Source organism: Excalfactoria chinensis, chromosome 23, assembly GCF_039878825.1.
Source record: "Excalfactoria chinensis isolate bCotChi1 chromosome 23, bCotChi1.hap2, whole genome shotgun sequence".
NCBI classification, from domain to species: domain Eukaryota; kingdom Metazoa; phylum Chordata; class Aves; order Galliformes; family Phasianidae; genus Excalfactoria; species Excalfactoria chinensis.
This window is the reverse complement of record NC_092847.1, coordinates 1,791,031-1,810,852: the sequence shown is the minus strand read 5'-3', so window position 1 is coordinate 1,810,852 and position 19,822 is coordinate 1,791,031. Positions and strand designations below refer to the sequence as shown.

At 45.1% G+C, this 19,822-nt stretch overlaps 2 protein-coding genes across 2 annotated transcripts; both read left to right on the top strand.

Moving 5' to 3' along the window:
• Positions 1-203: 203 nt before the first annotated feature.
• On the top strand, positions 204-4,530 carry RAB29 (RAB29, member RAS oncogene family). Its single transcript, XM_072356291.1, has 5 exons — positions 204-361; positions 681-752; positions 1,203-1,384; positions 1,560-1,681; positions 2,011-4,530. The coding sequence occupies exons 1-5, from the start codon at positions 238-240 to the stop codon at positions 2,126-2,128; spliced, it is 618 nt and encodes a 205-aa protein (XP_072212392.1). The 5' UTR covers positions 204-237; the 3' UTR covers positions 2,129-4,530.
• Positions 4,531-5,992: 1,462 nt separating this feature from the next.
• Positions 5,993-19,822, top strand: NUCKS1 (nuclear casein kinase and cyclin dependent kinase substrate 1). Its single transcript, XM_072355882.1, has 8 exons — positions 5,993-6,169; positions 12,343-12,392; positions 13,391-13,496; positions 15,603-15,658; positions 15,985-16,134; positions 16,377-16,529; positions 16,915-17,061; positions 17,615-19,822. The coding sequence occupies exons 1-8, from the start codon at positions 6,153-6,155 to the stop codon at positions 17,812-17,814; spliced, it is 879 nt and encodes a 292-aa protein (XP_072211983.1). The 5' UTR covers positions 5,993-6,152; the 3' UTR covers positions 17,815-19,822.

Here is a 19,822-nt window from a genome sequence, read left to right as displayed (position 1 = left end):
GCAGGGCAGGCTTGGTGGGATGCTCTGTGCCGTTCCATTCTGTGCTATTCTGTCCCGTTCTATCCTATCGTCTCCCGTTCCGTTCCATGCCGTTCTATTCCATGCCGTTCCGTTCTATTCCGATCTTTCCCCGCCCCGACGAGCTCCGGAACTGCGCCGTTCCGCCTGACCGTCACGTGATCGTTGCACCCGAGGGTGGGGGGAGGGAGGGAGGGAGGGGTGGGAGGGGGGAGAAAGATGGGGCAGAGGGACCGAATGTTTAAAGTGCTGGTGGTCGGGGATGCTACGGTGGGTAAAACATCGCTGGTGCAGCGCTACGCCAACGACAGCTTCAACCGGCATTACAAATCTACTGTGGGCGGTGAGCGCAGCCCGATTGGGGAAGGGGAGGGGGGGGGGTTTGGGATGGAGTCCCCAGCGCTGTGGGTTCGGGGGGGGTGGGCGTCCAGGCTCCATCCCGTGCAGCCCCCGTTGTTTGCTTTGAGGTGTGAGATCAGTGCTCAGAGATGGGGTGTCTGGAAAGGTTGGGGGGCGGGTTGGGGACCAAGTTTGGAAGGAGGAGGTTTGGGGTGAGATGGGTGGTTCTTTGTGTAACGTGGATGCGAATGAAGCTGTAAAGAGTGGGGGGGTTCTGATGCTTTAATCCCTAACGGCGTTTCTTTTCCTATGGGGGTTCACAGTGGACTTTGCCCTGAAGGTGGTTCAGTGGTCTGAGTCGGAGACGGTGCGGCTTCAGCTCTGGGACATTGCAGGTACGTTCATACAGAGCCCCAAAGTGCATCCAGGTTGGGATGAGGATCCATTCCTGAGCTCCATGCGTTGGGATGGGAGGGCTTTTGGGATGCAGAGCAGGTCGGGATGGGAGGGCTTTGGATCCTCATCGAGAAAACAGGAAGGAGAAGTTTGCAGGGAAGGGATTGCAGCAAAGAAGCAGATTTCGGTTTCAGTCCTGAGAAGTGCATTAAAAATAAAAGGGTCCTGAAAAGATATTTGGGAAGGGAAAGCAGAGTCCCTCATCCCATACAGTGCTCGATGGGGGCTGCGTAAATGCTTTCTCACCTGTTGTGCTCACATTATGGTGCACCTCTGTTTCCTAAGTGGAGCTGAGGAAGCAAAGTCCTGCTGTGGGCACTTATTTGGTTGAGTAAGTCTTAAAAATGGGAACTTTTTTGGGGTGGGGATTTTTGTCTTTTCTTTTGAAGGGCAGGAACGCTTCACATCCATGACCCGGCTGTACTACAGGGAGGCATCAGCCTGCATCATCATGTTTGATGTCACCAATGTCAGCACCTTCAGCAACAGCCAGAAGTGGAAGCAGGACTTGGACAGCAAGCTGACGCTTCCGGATGGGAACCCTGTGCCGTGCCTGCTGCTGGCCAACAAGGTGAGCACAGGCAGGGCCACCAACCTCCCATTGAATACCAGCCCAGGCTGCATCCAGCATGGCCTTGAACACCACCGAGGTGTGTCAGGATCTCAGATGAGATAAATGTAGAAGTTCCCCTCCCAGCTTGGGAATGGAAAGGCTGAGCCTCACCTGGCTGACTCCTGTTTTCCAGTGTGACCTTTCCCCGTGGGCAGTGACAAGAGAAGAAGTGGATCGTTTCAGCAAAGAAAATGGCTTTTCTGGTTGGGTGGAAACATCTGTCAAGGAGAACAAGAACATTAATGAGTCTATGAGGTAGGAACAGCAATTGGGGCACGCTACAAGAGTTAATTCCCTCCTTCAGACAGCACTGGCCGAGGTAAGGGGAGATGCTGTCAGTGAGTAACAGATAGCAGCAATAACATGCAAGTGAATCTCCTGAAGGGAAACTGAATTCGGAGAGGTCAGAAGTTCTGCTGCCCTTGGTCAAGCAGCTTGTACCCAGGAAGCCGATCCTCTGTTCCTTAAAGCTCTGGAGTTTTGTATCCAACCAGGAGTTGTTGCTTTGGTTCTATTGTTGTTCTGTTTAGTTTTGTTCTTCTCTGTGGTCCCAATGCCCAAATTCACGTCTGTTTGTCTTTCAGAGTCCTGATTGAGAAGATGATGTCCTCATCCACTGGTGATGGAAGTTCTGCTTCTTCCTGGAGGGGGGACTATATTAATATCAAAGAGACGTCCCCGCCTGGCTGGGCATGCTGCTGATGCACTGACTGCTCCATCTGCTTCTGTTTTCTACCCCCTTTTTAGTCTGTTTCAAAGATAATGAACTGTCCTCTCTTCAATGTACGTTCATACTCAATAAGCATTGCTGCAATGGCTTGGAGGGAGGAATGGAAGGAGTGAGCAAAGGAGCCCTCTTTCTTCCAGCACAGCAGCAGTGGGAGCACGGCGCAGTGTGTGCTCAAGCACATGGCTGGGATTCATCTTTTAAAACATTGAGCACTTTTCTTCATCTTCTCCTATATGACAGCCTGTGTCATGCAGGGTGAAGGACGTGGAACGTGTATTTTTAATGCTGTTGCACCTTTGGTACCTTTTATTCCCCAAGACCTGCACCTGATCCACAGAGGCAACCATTCCGGAGTGCTGCAGTGACCTTCATTGGATGCACATGAAGTTGAATCGTTCTCTTTGCTCCCGTGGGTTCCTGGGGTGGGATTACAGCAAACCCTTCATTCTGTGCTCTGGAACTTCACGCCTCTGCCTGCCTGTTGCTGGAGACCAACACATCTCATCACTGTCATCCAATGTCCTTAAGGTGTGGATTTGAGATGGAGCTCAGCCCTAAATCACGTGTGTGCTGACTGCAGAGCTGTCAGTGTTGCCCAGTTGCCTTCTGTTCCTTCACTCTTACCCTCTGTCTAGCACAATCCCATGTGTTCTCTTGTGCTGCTGCTTTATTAGGACACTGGGAGCTGAATGAGGAATGGGTTGTAAACTCCTTTGTGTGACAGAACAACAGTTCTTTTCACTTTTAGCACACCCCGTGTCCTACCATCTCACAAAGCTTTGCAATGGCTGATGCATCACCTTCCCACCATTACTGTGCAGTGACTTTGGTGGCAGGCATTGGTGCTGGAAGCCCGCTGCTGGTTCAGTGCTTTAAGGGGCAAGCAAAGACTTTGCAGGGCAAAAAGAAATGAAGAAATCTGCTCCCCAGCTGCTTTTTTTGTGCCTGCTTTTCCTAGCGTATCCCCCAGGTGTGCCTAGCTGTGAATGGCTCTTGCCAACCACAAACTGTAAGAGCACATTAGAGTTATCTTGGAGGAGTTATAAGGAAGGCCAGTCTGGAAGGCTGCAGTTATGCAGCACTGTGGGTGCTTCTCATCAGCCTGTTGTGCCATAGAATTGTGTCCTGCCTGTGCTGAGGTTAGCATTTAAAGAAGTGATCTTCAATGATGTTTTCTCTCCTAGTTTACATCTCTCAGTGTGCCAAAAGATTAAAAGGCAGAAAAACTTGCCCTTAAGAGCATCCATCGTCTGTGGATGCAGAGGAAGAACAGGAACTGATTGCCTTTTGTTATCTGGGGTTGAGAAAGATAAGCTGTGAGGAAGGGCTACAAAACCTAGGCCTAATGTTATGGTCCAAATATAGCCTTATAAGCACTTAAATATATCTTCCCCTGTGCCTTCGGATTAACTGGAGAAACACATGAAATGTGTAGGGGTGGTTAGGAGCAAAATGGAACTGTCTTGTTGTGTTTTACTTCCTAAACATGGACATGGCAGGGAAAAGAGGAAAAAAAAACCTTATATTTTTAGGCATACGGGGAAAAAGGGTCTGATCTTTAGAAGGATCTGTCATGAAGCTGTAAAGACTCGTGTGTTATTTACTGATTGCTGTCTATGCTCTATTTGAGCAAAGGCCAGGAGTTAGAGCTGCCCATAGAGGTGAAGGGGATGAGGCTTGCAGTGGAAGTCCCTACCCAGGACCAACTGCTGCAGCCACAAAGGCTTGGAATTGAGCAGGAACTGCACAGCTGTGGTTTCTGTGGCCTGCCAGCATGCCATGCATCTTGCAGGAAAGCATCTCTTCTGTACATCACTTGGATACATACCAGTGCCTTTATAGTATCTGGGCCTCTGAATTTTCCCTAAGTGCCTCTTAGGAACAAGGAAAAGCCGAAGGAAGATCTTTTCAGATTTTCTTCTACCCGATTTCTGTTCTGCTGTTCCACCTGCTTTGAAAATGATCTTTGGTTTCTCCTTCCTGCAGTGCTTGCTTTGACATCGTACTCTGCGTGATTCCGGGCAAACCATGCCTATTTCATTCCATTCCACGTGTTTCTCGTTGCTTAACTCTTTAAATTTATGGTCACGGGTCTCAAAAGAGACACTTAGTTACATATTTAATATGTTGATGACTGCAATCTGTGGATCCACATAGAAATGTATACTGGAATGATAATCAATGAGGTCAAAATTGAGCTTTTGTTTTAAAACAGCTTGTAGTTATGCAGAAGTATTTGAGAACAGGGTTCTCCTTACTGTAACACTGCAGTATTATCATGTTTATACAAAGAAACTGCTGAGAGGGAGAAACCCTCTCAAGCTGTAAATGAATGCAGTATAGCAGAGGTCTGACATAAAAGAGTTTGACATTGCTGGTGTTGTTTTCTTGTCTCAAGAGTCCTAAGAAATGGGTTCGTGAGATCAAAACAGAAACAGTTTTGCTGCCAAGAACGGGAGGTGTTATAAAGCATCCAGCGTGGACTGCCCCGTGTTGCCAGCAAAACAGATTAGATCCTTTTTCTCTGGAAAATCTCGCTGTCTTCATTATTGTCGTGTTATTGACCTACAAGTGGGACATAAGCACGCAAAACTTTCACATCTGTGAGGCTGTCATAGAGGGTTTTAATCCAATACATCCAGCTAAGAGGAGGAAGAAAAGAATCCCTTGATGTGGCTGTTGGTTAATAGGCCTTGCTCCTTCTGGCTCATTAGCTCACACAATGTGCTCTGAATGCCCCTCTTTCTTTTCCTGATCAGCTTGATTTTCATGAGTATCGACTTGGGGGCACATCTGAACCGATCAGGGATGATTGCAAAGGGGGACAAACGAAGCTCATACAAGGAATTAGATGATCCCAAGGACTCCTACCATGAGGTGAAAGCTGGGTCTGAGGAACTGAGTCAATTCAGTGTACAACCAAACACCTACAGCTGCTCCAGGAGCTGCCACGTTAACAGGGCTCGGCCATGAGGCCCTTCCAACCCCACCATCCCTGTGATGCAGTGTGGCTACGTCCTATTTCACCACAAAAAGCAGCTCCTTTTCTAACCACGAGGCCCCCTCAGGGCTGTGTGTTTGCGGTTCCCTCACCGTAGAGCCCTCAGCGTCAGGCCCGGCCCAAGGGCACACTTACATGACAAAGGCCGTTTCCCTGCTCTAACCGCGGGGCCTTAAGCTGCAGAGCCGGGCGTTGTGCTGTGGAACCGAAGGCCTCATTGACGAGAGCCGAGAGCGGCCGCGCAGGCCCCGCCGTGTGGAGGCTCTGTGGGGCGGCGCGGCGCTTCCCCGCCTTTTCCCTCCAACAGCACGCCGGGCCCCGCGAGGCGAATCTGCCGATGGCGCCCCGCTTGTCCCCCAGTTTTTTGAACCCAAGTGAAAATTCAGGCTCGGTGTGTGAGGCGGAGGTGTGAGGATATGTGGGCGGAACGGCACCGGGGAGCGGCACTCGGAGCGACGGAACCGGCGGCGAATCTGCCGGTCGCTCCTCAGCCCGCTCTGTGACTCAGAGCATGCGGGGCGCCCTCACCCCCCTTCCCCGCGGGGAGAGTGGGCGGGGCCTTCCCGCCGTGATGGTTCGAACTGACCAATGAGACGCGGCCTCTCTCCCCCTCCAACCAATGAGAGGGGCGGGAGGCGGTGCCAGCGGGTTTAGGCCGCACCGCCCCCCTCTCGCATCCTCTCAGCGGTGCGAACGCGACCATTTTGCGGGGGGGACTCGGTGGAGCCGCGGGCTGAGCGGGCCGGGGGGCGCCAGGCCCACACACGGGAACGTGGACCCTCCCGCGGGCGGGCGCGGGCCGGAGGCTGCGGCCCTGAAGGGGCTGAGCGGGCGGAGAGGCGCGGCCTGAGGCGCTGGGCCCAGCTCTGCGGGGAGGGGAACGGGCGGCTCCGAGGCCCGCACCGAGCGGCCGTTTGCGGGCTTTATTCTTTCCTTTCCGTCCGTCTCGGTCTGCCGGAGGTGTCCCCCGGGCCGGGCCCGAAACGCCGGGGAAAATGTCCAGGCCTGTCAGGTGAGTCCTTGGCGGAGCGGAGGCCGCGCTCCCGCCTCTCCTCACGGCCCGGCCCTATTGCTGTGTGTAGGCCGTCGGTGTAGGCCCTGAGCGCGGGGCCGGGCCTGGGGCAGGCGGGGCGGAGAGGGGGGAGGCCGGGCCCGGCCGTGTGTGAATAGTGGAGGGGGCGGGGAGGCCGCGAGGGTGCAGCGTGGGCCGCTGAGTCGCGTAGCCTCGTGTTTGACGTGTGTGCGATCGGGTGTTTTTAATCCGTTTGTAATTGCAGGGGTTAGATAGGCCTCGGTACGGGGTGTATGTGTGTGTATGGGGGGGGGGGATGTGGAGAAGAAGGAGGCGGGGAGCGCCGTTTGCTGCGTGGAGCTGCTGCACGGACCCGCGTGGGGCCGCGGAACGAGGCGCCATTTCCACGCAGTGGAGAGCATGGAGGGGAGGGGGGCGGCGGAGGGGAGCGGGGCCGTGCGGGGGAGCGGAGCAGAACCGCGCTCGTGGGGGCGGAGCCGCAAAGAGCCACCCCCGCGGGAGACGCGAGCTTAACTCACGCCCCGCCCGGACCAGCGCTGCTCGGGTCGGGCTCTCGGCTGTGCCGGCGGTGGGCGAAGCGTTGGGTTCCGAAGGATCCGATGTGAGCTTTAGAAAGCCGCCTTGCGTTGGTGGGAGCGGGTTGTTTTTCTGCTTGTCTCTCGTTGTTGAAGAGGTAAGGTGTCTCCTCTCGTGCGTGTGTTCTTTGGCTGCTCTGATGTGTTCGTTTTTGCGGTCTCAAGGGTGCTTTAAGTAATGATTGCTGTGCCTTTTGTCTCGTGTTAAGCCTGATCTAAGAGATGGGATAACCTCATTTGTTTTCATAGAATCATTAAGGCTGGAAAAGGCCATCAGGTCCAACTGTATTTTATTTTGGAGTAATCATTATATAATGTATGGCAGTCCTAAGAGTTATTTTATATGGAGGGCTGGAATTAGATCACCTTAAAGGTCCCCTCCAGCTCCAACCATTCTGTGAATGTAGGCCATAAACTACTTATAAAAGGTAACACCTCTAAGTTTGCGTTTATGTTTCATATCCCTAATATGTGAGAGTCAACAAACAGAGTAGGAATACAGCATGAAACCAGGACTTTTGTCATGCTGATCCATGAAGCAGTTGTTGTTGCAGCTGGTTGGTTGGGTTGTCTGTTTGGTTAGCAGTGCGTGGCTGACTGCAAAAGGAAAGGGAGCAGAGCTCCATTCCCAGGCATGGCCTCAAGTCTGAGAGGCGGTGAGCAGAGTTAACACCTTGCCCTGCAGCACCAGTTTGTGGCTTTTTGCAGGACATGGTGTTGGGGTAAATGGATTTGTGGTCTGATGTTGTGTCTTGGAATAGTGCTGATGTGACTGTGCTGCTCGGTATGCGTTCTCCTGCTGTTTTACTTACCAGCACTGGAGTTTTGCTGCAGGTTAGGAAAGCGTGTGTTTAACAACTCGGTTTTTAAGGCTTCTGGTATCAGGGAACCTTTGCAAGAAACCTTTCATAAACAACAAGAAGAAAAAAAAATCCATAAAATCATGCAGTATGATCAAGACTCAACCTGACTTGCAGCTGACGGGCAGTGCTGTGGAGCAGAGCTCAGTGCTGAAGTCCACCGTGCAGTTAGCAGCACTCTGTGGCACGTGCCAGCAAGAGGTGTAGCAATCTGCTACCCAGCTGTATTTCGTAGCCCTCTCAGGACAAAACATGGCCAGTCCATCGCACTGCTTTTAATTTAAGTAGTAATAAAGCCCATGTATTTACAGGTTTCATGCTTGTTAATGCAGAGCCAAATACTCTCTATGCAACTAGACAACTCCTGGGTGGCTAATGATGGTATCTGCGCTATTGTTAGAAGAAGGCAAATAGTGGAAAAGTAAAGGAACCTACAGTTAGTGAACCTTTACCTCATGTGGCTAATTAATGATATCCTGCAATCAGAGCTCCCACGCCTGTTGCTGCACAGTGGTCACTTTCACTTGCTGCTGCTTCTTTCCTGCAGGCATTGCAAAATGGAAAGGTGTGGGCAAGCACTGAAATCCCAGAGTGATTGGTTGGTTTGTTTGGAGATTAAAGTCAATTATGAATAGATGTCTGTCAGTGTTTCAAGGCTTTTTGTAGCTTTACATACTTAGCTCTTCTTCATTAACAACTTCCAGTCCTGTGTTGGCAGCAGTGTTGCAGGAAAGAAATTAAATGCATTAATTAAATATTGTCTTGTTGCCAGTATTGCATCTGAACAGTGTGAAATGTAAGTGATGGGATTCTGGATAACTTAAATAGGATAGCAGAAAATGCCTTGGGCAGTGGCAATTAATCTGAATGATTTGTGTGGCAATGTCCAGAGATGAGCAAGATACTTTCCAGATAGGTAAAAAAGACAAGTTTATTGCTCTGAACACTTGCAGCGTGGTGAGAAACAAGAAGCAAGGTAAAGCTCCTGGTGACTTGATTTTGTGCTTTGCAACACTTGTTGCAGATCAGGCTTCTGGTATCTTGTGGGTCTTTTGTTTGTCTTTAGGATGTTTCAGTATCTTCTCACTTATAGTTAAGTTCAAAAGGATGGGCACAGGGCTGCTAAAAGTGTTGCTACGTAAATCATTCAGTTGTTTTGTTGAGTTTTAAGTCCTGTATCACTAGAAAACCTGCAGGTGCCATGAGCAGTGCCCAGGCTTACTGACATTTGGAGTCGCATTAAGTCCAGACTATGAGCTCTGTAACTGGGACCTTCTGCTCGTTGAGTCTTGTCTCACTACAGTTGTGCCCCTAAGAATATTTCCTACCCATCTTTTGTGCTGCCTGTCTATAAGAAGGTACAGAAGTGGTGCTGTTAGTGGCCATATTTACTGGTAACATGTTGCCATCCAAGCAGGGCGGCTCTGCCCACTGGAATGAGAACCAGCAAGTGAAACCGACCCTGCGTGTGCCAGGCGTGGGGCATGAAGGCAGGCTGTACCTCTTCACAGAAGCTTTGTTGGGTTGTTATATTAATTACATGCCGTAGTTTCAAACAAAACCATCGGAAACCACTTAACCTCTCATTCATTTTACTTCTCAAGTTGTATGGGAGAGTAGGTTGTTATCTCTGTTGATAGTTGTATCACCTAAACATTCCTCTTCCTTGCAAGGTGAGGCTGCTATGAGCTTTCTTCAGGCTCTTAGCTTTGCTTTTCAGTGGTGTGTATATATATATGTGTGTGTGTGTGTGTGTGTACGGAAATATGGAAGGATTTAAACATTTCCTCAGAGAAACAGAAGTATTTTAACTCATGATTGTTTTGTGTGCTGACATGGCAACTTCAGAACGCTGCTGTTCAAGGGACTGGGTTAGCTGGAGATATGATGCTATTATACAGTCTGTATTCAGTTCTATAGGTGTTTAGTGACCCTTTTAAATACTGCTGTTGTTTTTCATCATATAAGAACTGGATTCAGTCTGATACCCTTCAAGTATGAGTTGTCAGAACTCTGCTGTGCAGTTCTGAGTTCTCGAGTGATTTCATCAGAGCTTTTAATGTCATGTGCCATTGTGCTTCTGGGTGAGTTGATCTCTATTCCAGAAATGAAGAACTGACAGCTGCCATGACAAACTTCAGCTCTCAGGACTCTCTCCGTGCCTTTCCTCCCCCAGCTCGTTCTCATACACACACTTTAAATATGAAGCTGTGTGAGCAAAGAAGTTATCTTCAAATGTCATGGTCTGTTTTAAACCAAATTGAACAACATCTGTCCCAGATGTCTTCTAGTCTGTCTCAAACTGTTATGTTTGCTTGCACGTTGATGGGTTTGGTTATTGTTACTCTTCCTGGATCTCATGTCAATTCAGTGCAGTGGAAGATACAGTCTTTGCAAACGTGCAGTTACTGCTGGTGGTTCTGAAGAAAAATATGAGGATAAATGGGGTGAGTGATAAGTGATATTACAAAGCTGCTAGAACTGAATATGCAGCAGTTCTACCTTCTTTTCCATGTTTATATTTATTGAGAAAAGCATAATACCTAAAACTAAGACCAAATCAAACATCTCACTTAGCCACTTCATCATTCTTCATATGCTTAACCAGAATAAACTTGGCTTCCCGCATGTGGGCAGGAGTCTCCAGGAGGACTAGATGATCATTGTGGTCCTTTTCAACCTAGGCCAGTCTATGATTCTATGATAGGACTGCATGTTGAAACAGGAGGTTGAGGTGGCTGGTGCACACCTTGCTGGTATAGTATTCCCAAATGGGAATTGTACTGTTAGGGCTGCCAGGCAGTGGGCTGTGCTGTAGTGCATTGCTGTTGTACTTTGTACTCATGCTTACCCTGAAGCTTGGATGGGATTCAACCTGTAGAAATCTGATGATTGGTCTTGCTTTCTTTTGTTAGCTGTGTTGGTTTGGTTTTTATTGTTGTTGGAGCACTAAGAGGCTTTGTGTAGGCTTGAAATAAAGTAATTATGCTGCTTCCTCTGTTGGAAGGCTGCTGCTCTGCTGTAGGTCACAAATAGAGGTACAGGAGGAGTGCTTACAATGGGTTTCAGATAGATCAACAGCCAGAACACAGCACTGACTCTTGGGATATTCAGCTGGGCAGTCTTATCAACCAAATGTGACATTAACCAAAGTGCAGTTCTGGCAAGTGAACATGAAATCCAGCAGTCCTGCTTGCAGCTTAGGAGAAGGGCAGGGTGAAGGGCAAGGTGCTTTGTGTGCTAGAGGGGTTTGTGTTGGTCCCCAGGTCACTGATGGAGTCAGATGGCTTCATCTCTCACCATTAGTCCAAAGTCAGTCAGAGAAACAGATTTTGTTGGCAAGTGGGGCCTTGGTGGCCTTTACTTCTGTAGTTGCCTAATTTTGTCTGTCTTGTTGTGTTTGCTGTGCTAAGGATGCCTTGTTACTGCATGACTTGCAGCTGGTTAGAGAGCAGAGAAGGTGCAGGTGGGGTAAAATGCACGCACAGCCTTTGCTCATGTTCCATTTGGGAACAGCTTTAACCATTGTTAGGGCTGTCATACATATTAATTAGAGTGTCAGAGTAACTGATTGACAAGGCAGCCAAAAGGCAGCAGTGAAGTGCAGGTGCTGTAGAAAGAGAACACATGGGAACAGGAACTTCTCAAGGAGAAGGTATGAAAGCAAAAGCATGAGTATGTGGAGCTGTGAGGAGCAGCAAGCAAACAGCTAATTTGTGCTATTACGAGCTCTGAGAAGATTTTAGTGCACTTCTCCCAAATCATTCTTTAATCAGTTGTGAGAGTTAATTGACAGAAATGAATGGTTTTTAAACCGTTACTAGAAGTATAACGTCAAGATTTTACTTCAAGAGTAAAAATGCAAATAATGGAGTGATTTTTTTTTTAGTTCATTTTCCATGTGACAAACCTTCTTGCAGTGCACAAGGAGACATCAACCCCTTTTCAAGTCATTCTGAAAAGCATTCCAGTAACTTTGCTCAGAAGGTTTCATTGACTGCAGGAAACCCACAACTGTAGCACTGCAATCAAAAGCAGAGAGGCTTTATATGCAGTGGAGCGTTACAAGTGGTGTTTGTTGCTGCCTCACCTGTGTGCTGGCACCTGCTGAAAACTTAGGCTTATTTCAGCAAGCCTCCCTTCCTAAGAAGAGCTTTTAATATCTAAAATATATTTGATAAGTTGCCAGCATTCCTTTGCTTGTGTTTGTTTTTTGTTCTTAATCCAGAATCCTACTCTTAAACATCACAGCTTTGAGTGTTAGTGGGAGCTCTGCCTTCAGAGATATCACATTGGTGCCTTCTTCAGATGCATCTTTAATCTTTGGATGTGAACTCTGCCTCTAAAAAGTGCTTTTACAACTACAGCTGTAATGATGTGTGTGGATTTAATAATGAAAGGACTGCATGACACGGGCTTTGGTGGCTTCTTGTCACAGCAATCATGCGCCATAAGGGAGCGCTGCTTATCAAAAAGCACCTTTGAATTCTGTGGCTTATAATTCAGCCTTAGAAAAATGCTCAAATATTTCATGTTTTCTGCTGTGACTGCAGAGCTATGGGCGGCTTATTTGTGTAGGTCTCGGGATGTTTTTTGGTCTACAAACCCTGCACTGGAAATAAGAGCGTGGCATTTTCTTGTGACTTAAATAAAGCTTTTGTACCTCTGAGATTGTGAACTGCTGACTTACTATTTTTCCCCCCTCCCTTTTTAACAGGAACAGGAAGGTGGTCGATTACTCCCAGTTTCAGGAATCAGATGATGCTGGTAAATGACTTTGTTCTATACAATATAATATCCTGGGGCTACATGGCTTTGCATATTAATTACGTTGCTTCTAGTCACATCTCTAACCTAAATTCTGGGGAGTTTCTACTCTGCAGTCTCTGAACTGTTAATGAGCATTTGAAAATATAATGGTTCTCATATGTTTTGTGTTAAACAAACAATGGTGATAGAAATCTTGTTATTTAACGCTTGTATTGTTGTAGTGCCTTCAGGCTGTTGGCAGCAACCATCTTCCTTGGTCTGTATTATGTTCTGTGGCAAAAAAATACCCGTTTTTTCCTATAGTTAAATGTGTTTCCAATTTAATTTAGTGGACTTCAGTTAATTCCATAACGCTGGGCATAGTTGTGAATTGCACCTAAGTAAAAAAAATCTTTGCATATTCTGTCACGATTAATGAAGTATTTCTGGAAGCCAGATGGAATATGTTTTGTGTTCTTAGAAAATAGATGCACTGCTACTGTTTCCTAAGGGTGGTTACACTGATAATTATTGGAAACAAATACGCCTGGCTGTATTGTGTAAGGTATTGTGTAATGATCTGTCTCCATCATAGGACAGTAAATAAAGTTGTTGCTGTTAAAAGCATACAAAGATATGAATGAATGTTAACCTCCAGTAGGTTTCCTTTACGATTCATCTTCCTAAGGAGCTGTAAAGTTAAGATAACCCTTTTTTCTTGTGAAGCATTTTGTGTGTTTCCTGACACTTCTGTTTCAGGTTTGGCTGTGTTCAGTGCTGTTATTGTGCTGTTGGCAGAGGAAAAGGTAAATCAGTAGTTGAAGGCAGGACTTCACTTCTGTAAAGACTTCTTTGTAGCTTTGTGGTTTTTACCTTTTTTCTTTAAGAGCTACTTTGTATGTGTTTGAAATGGGCAGTTTCAGGTGGCTGAGGAAGTCATTTTGCTGTGGAGTTAAAAGTCAGTTTGCTGGGAAGTAAGAGTTTGATTCAAAGCCATTTTGTACTTTCCCATCTAGATGAAGATTATGGGAGAGATTCAGGTCCCCCATCCAAGAAAATCCGCTCATCTCCCCGGGAGGCTAAAAATAAGAGGCGATCTGGGAAGAATTCTCAGGAAGACAGGTAAAAGAAGCACTTCATCTGTTAAGAACATGTCTCCAAACCTTGTCCTGTGTGTGGGGAGCTGTATCTTCTAAGAGGAATGATTGTAAGTGGAATTCAAAGCGTACGATGTAAGATACAGAGCTCTTGATCACAAAGCTTTCATAACCAGCTTGGACATGGAGGTGGTTCTTTTTTATTGAAGTTGGCAGGGAAATCATGCGTAAAGTACTTGTCACTAGTGCTTTGGCATTAAAATAGCCTTCCAGAGCTATACAATTGGAATGGCAAGGAACTTGGTATGAGTTACAAAGATTGGCAGCTGGTGCAATTATCTCCAGGTAAGTTAGTGGCTAGGTGCCTTTCATTCTCTGTGTTCTTTTGGTATTCTCAGAACATTATGTGGTTGAAGATTAAATAGGGCAGGTACAGGGACTGTAGTAGTAGGGGCCGTTTGTTAATTTTGCAGCTCTTTGTTTTTTTTCACTTCCTATTTTTTCTGATTCAGAAACTAAGTAACTTGTTTTGATAACTGAATTGCTGTGGCAATGTGGAATGTCTGAGTTCGAAGTGATTCCCTGCTAACGGTGGAAGTCCTTCCTGTAGAGTGAGGGTATCTTGCATTTACAATAGCTGTGATCACCAAATGGTTGCTGTAAGAAACGTGATAAAAAGAGACCTATTAAATCAATTGACTGCTTTCAGGGACGGAGATTCTGCCAGCTGGTTATCTCTTAACTGTCTTGCATTGTTTGGTGGAATATAGATAACTTACCACAAGGTATGCTCAAGATGTTTCTCTCCATCTCTCTCTCTCCCTTAATGTTCCTGTGCTATAAGGTAGAAGCTGAATGTAGGCATGAGGGAACATTTATACTTACTATAATAAACTGAGAGGACAAGGCAGTTTTCACCATGGCTTTTTAATTTTCCCAAAGATGTGAACTTCATGTTTTCGTATCTTGAAATGGTTTCAGGGAAGAAAAGCCAAGCAATCATTTCCTGCTGTTGCTCTTAACTTGTGTTGCGCTGTTTTGATGCGAATGAGGGGTAAAAGTTTAATGCAGAAGTGATGTTATTTAAGTACTTAGGGTATCTGCCTACATTAATTGTGGCTAAACACAGTTTTCATCTGTTGCTTGGCAGATTGCCACGGTTTGCTTAGACCAGTGTGTTTGTTCTGCTCATGCAATGCTTAAAGAAATTCTAGAGGTCAAACTTCCAGATACCACCTGAAATAGAGATTTGAGTAGATAAGATGTTATATAAAGAAACTGGGCTAGGGAACTCCCAGAGAAACTAAATAGTTGACCACAATGTCCTATTAACTAAGGTGATACTTAAGTATGTAAGAACTCTTCTATTTGTGTTATGAGCATTGCACAGAGTCTGGATGTGAAACAAATGCATGTATTGATTTGAAGTCCATGGTTGTCTGTAAGACTGAAATCAAACGGGCCTGAGGGACTGCAGTGTATTATGTTATCTAAACTATGGATGTTCTTGAGAAATGGTGTGTGTTAGCTCCAGCTGCCAAACCTGGACAGTAAAACTGACAAGTGATAGGGATTTGGATAAGGCAGAAGTAGTAGTACCTACTTGATGGGACAGTCTCTAATAAGGACTGAAACCACTGTAAGGGATGGTGAATGCCTGTCAGAGATCAGACTGGGAGCTTGCAGACTCAAATATGTTCTAGTTAACTGGTTAGACAGAGTGAAGGTTTCCAAACAAAACAATTAGATAAAGACAAGGGATGGTACTAAACATATAGTCAGAATAAAACTATTACTTCTAATAGACTCAACCATGTATTAGCATACATAACTTCAAAATCCTAACTGTAAAATGGAAGACATCTGGATTATTAGTAGTCTGGAGAAGAATGCATGGGTTATCTTATCCTTATTTGCTGGTTGATTTCCTTGGCACTGTGTGATACAGAGTTTGAACTTTCTTTCCAACCATAGCTACATATGCTTCTGAATAATGCTGAAGTATAATGTGGTAATGTTCAAGAACAGTGGGTATTCCTGACCTAGAAGTCAATCTGCTCTCTGAAAATTGTTATTTTCCATATAGCAAATGACTGAAACAGGGGTTAAGCAATCTTTCCCTCCTTTTCAGTGAGGATTCAGAGGAAAAAGATGTGAAGACTAAGAAAGATGATTCGCACTCAGCAGGTAACTAACCATACTGCACTGACAATGTTATCTTCAAAATAAAGACCAATCTGTAAGAATATTACAAGAATAAAATCTTACACACACACAAGGAATTCTTCTGTTTGGAGAAGCATGCACTTCTTTAACACGTTTATCTTAAGCTGGATGCTGCCTCTGCTGCTTGTTGCCTCCAGCCCTGGCTGGGGGCAGCAGGTGTTTTGTGTAATGTGACGTGCTATAAATTGTCCTCACAGGCAGAAAGATAGATGTTCATCTCCTCCCCAGGATTCTCATCTGTTCCACGGTCATGGGAGAAGCTTAATATTCTCACTTTTTCCTTCCAGATGAAGATTTTGGCAGTGAAGATGATGACTTAGGAGCAGATGATGGCAAAGCTGACAGTGACTATGAGAGTTCTCAAAAAAGCAAAAAAGGAAAGAAAGCCAAACCAGATAAGAATAAGAGAGCCTCTAAATCCAGGAAAAGGCCTGCAGGTAAAGAAACAACTGCAGTAATAATTCTAATTTTTTGAGAGAGTTCAGCATTCAACAAATATGAATATGGGCTGTTGTATTCATTCCCTGTATTGCATTGCAGTAGTTCTGTACTGCATATGCATTTACTCACTACACACATTCTATAAAGTAGATTTTTGTCTTGCCCACTCACTGCCTGATGAAGATGTGCAGCTCAGTATTTTCTGTCTTCATTATAACACGATGGCTTTGTGCTGCAGAGGACAGTGAGGACGAGAAAGAAGACCACAAAAACGTTCGTCAACAGAGACAGGCAGCATCCAAAGCAGCTTCCAAACAACGAGAGATGCTTATGGATGACGTGGGTAGCGAGGAGGAAGAACAAGAGGATGATGAGGCACAGTTTCAAGAGAGTGAGTAAATGGGATTGTACTGACAAATGTCATTAAAAGTTTAAGCCCTTGTCATATGGACAGTAGTACCAGATATAGGTAAAACTTTTGAAATAGTGGATGCAAGTGTAATCTCAGAAAGCAGTAAGATTATCATCACAAATCCATTTTGGAATGGATTCCTTGGGATATGGAACATATTTCAAGGTTCTGAAAAAGGCCACCCATTCTGTCATACAAAGACTTTATCCCTACTGCTGTGAAATCTTCTGCCATGTTTCCTTAGGAGAGCAGGCAGGAAGGGGAGGTCACAGCATCTTTAGTTTTCTGACTTCTCTGTTTAGCTTTTTTTCTTTTGCTTCTTCTCCTTGTCTTCAAGAACTTAATTTTGTTATTGTTTCAAAAGATTCAGGAAGTGATGAAGATTTTCTCATGGAAGATGATGATGATAGTGATTATGGCAGTTCAAAAAAGAAAAATAAAAAGGCCTCCAAGAAATCCAAGCCAGAGAGGAAAGAAAAGAAGATGCCAAAGCCCAGGCTAAAGGCTACAGGTGAGTCCTTGCAGAGCTATGCAGTTTAATGTAGAGATTAGTACTTATTTTTCTGCTATTGTAGACTGAGCTGAAGTTTTGGGGCCAGTAGGCCCCAAAAAATATTACAGTATAATGTTGACAGGCTGTTTCTTGTAAGAAGTGACTTACTGTGATTGAAAATAACACAGTGAAATGATAATGTGTCTTTAATTCTTACTTAATAAAGAGATAGAATTAGTGTTTTTGTATCATTGACAAAACATGTGTTGATTGCGAGCACCTACTGCTATGTTGCAGTCATACATTATCCTGCATCTTGTGACCAGTTAATGTAATTTGTGGCTTTGTTTGGGACTCTTGGTCATGAAGATGTTCTTGGGGTGGACGAGCTAGCAGTCCTCATTCAGTTTGACTTCAGTATGATGGAATGAGTATAACTCTATGCATGGTGCAGTCAAAGCAAAGTGGAACCTGCTACTGCGGTGTCTTGTAAATTCTGTTTGTATAAAGGCATGTTGCTCTCTTGTTTTGGTAGCTAATAATAACTTGTATAAGCTTTTTCTTTTTCCAGTGACTCCCAGTCCAGTGAAAGGCAAAGGGAAGGCAGGCCGCCCCACAGCTTCCAAGACAACAAAAGAAAAGACCCCATCCCCCAAAGAAGAGGATGAAGAGCCTGAAAGTCCTCCAGAAAAGAAAAAATCAGCCAGCCCTCCACCAGAGAAGTCAGGGGATGAGGGATCCGAAGAGGAAGCACCCTCTGGTGAAGATTAAATGGCAGTTGAGGAAATCTTTGTTTAAAAAAAAAAAAAAAAAAAAAGAGAAAAAAGGAAAAAGAAAACATACTTAGGGGTAGAACACGGTTTTGGCTGTGGCTTGACTCATGGGCTTTGAATGCTGTCTTTACTTTCAGCTGTTTAATACAGTGTATCCTTTTTTAAATAAGAGGAAACCCTCATACAGTAATATTTTGAAGTCACTGTTCTCTGTTGGCCATTCCGTTCTCCCTCCCCCACCAAATCCAAAAGCCATTTGAGACAAATTAACAGACCATTTAAAATCTATATTTTTTTCAAGGGATACTGCAGATGTGAAGCAATAAGGTTTGGGACTGATACATGGAAACCACACTTAAGAATCATTGAGTAGAATAGATTTCCCACTGCTGGTAAGAGTTCTTCAAAACTATTATTCTGTATCTGAATACGTGGTTTAAAAAAGAGAAAAACAACCATGCTTTAATAGACTTTTTCTCAATAGAAGTACCTTCTCTCAGAAAAAAGAAATATTATATATATATATAAACTGCAGAAGAGGAAACATGGGGAGGAAGCCTGTGTTTCTTGGATTCATGCAACTTTTAAATGGAAAGCAATCAAGAGACTTGTAGGGCGTCCACTATCTTTTATCTAGAAAAATCCTCCAGTTAGGATGCAAGATCTTTCATCTTTCTTGGATAGGATACTATTCTGCTTACGCAAATCTCAGTTCATTCTAGGCTATTTCAGTCACACAACCTAGAAGCTGCTCACGTCCATTAATTCTGTTTTACTTCTTCCAAGGTTGGCTGTAGATGGGCAGAATAGGGAAGAGAAATTGAAAACAAGTTTTAAAGCTCTGGTTACTGTTTGACAGTGTGGAATTATTTTTTTTTCCCCTTGGAACTTTAAAGAAATGATGTACAGCATAGAAGTAGGTTCCTTTCTTTTTTTGCCTTTTGGGGTGAGGGATGTCCTTTTATAAATGTGAAGCAAAGGATTCCTGTAATGCTCTGGTCAGTCTCGGATCCCATGAGTCACGCTTAAGTGCTTCTCTTCTCTCCCTCCATCTGTCCTCAGAAAGGCTGTGTAATCATGTCTAAGCCTCTCCAGCAACAGTGTTGGACGGTAGACTTCCACTGATAGTGAACAGTACCCCAGTACCACTTCCATTTCTTTATCCTCCCATCCTGCAGTATGGGAGGACTTACTCGTTCTGCTCCCACACTGACACATCTGCCTCTGTTGGTCGTCATTCTGTTCCCTAAGCCTAAGAAGTATGGAGTAGGAAACAACATTAAAGGATGAAGCTGAGAGGAAATGAAGGTTGAAAACAGTGTAGCAGGGCTATAGTTTTACAACAAAAGCAGGATGTCCCTCTAAATGCGAGATACTTGAGGTGCGCGTAGTGGCATTTTAATGTGTTTTTATCAAAGCAGCCATATCCTTTTTTAAACTTAATTGAAATACACAAGCCTTGGTTTTCAAACTTCGATGCAGAGATTGCTGCCATGTTTGTTGGTGGAAATACTAAAAACTGGACCTACCATTTTTCTTTCTTTTTTTTTTTTCCTTAGACCCTTTGTGCTTTTGTATGTTGCTCACAGTTACCTTACAGCTGACAAGCTTTGCATCTCTCTTTATGTCACTGAAGTACCTATTTTGTAACCAGCCTCTTGAAGGTAACATAAGGCAGCTAACTAGCGGGATTTCTGGTGCATTTGCTACCGGATCTTTAATCCTGTTTGGACTTCAGAGAGTTCTTAGATGTGATACACTAATATGACCAGGAAGGACGCTTGGCTGAATGGCAGAGGGAGCCTGAAGATACTGAGCACAGTGTGGAGCCTATACCACAGAATGGAACATTAATATAACAGCCAAGTGATTGTCTTGTGTGATTCATAGCCATGGATTTTATTGAGGCTGGTAAATTACCTTGGCTTATAAAAACTTAAGTTCTCTAACATTCTTTACTATAATGAAACTACTGTTGCCATTACAATAAAGATGATCGGTGTTTC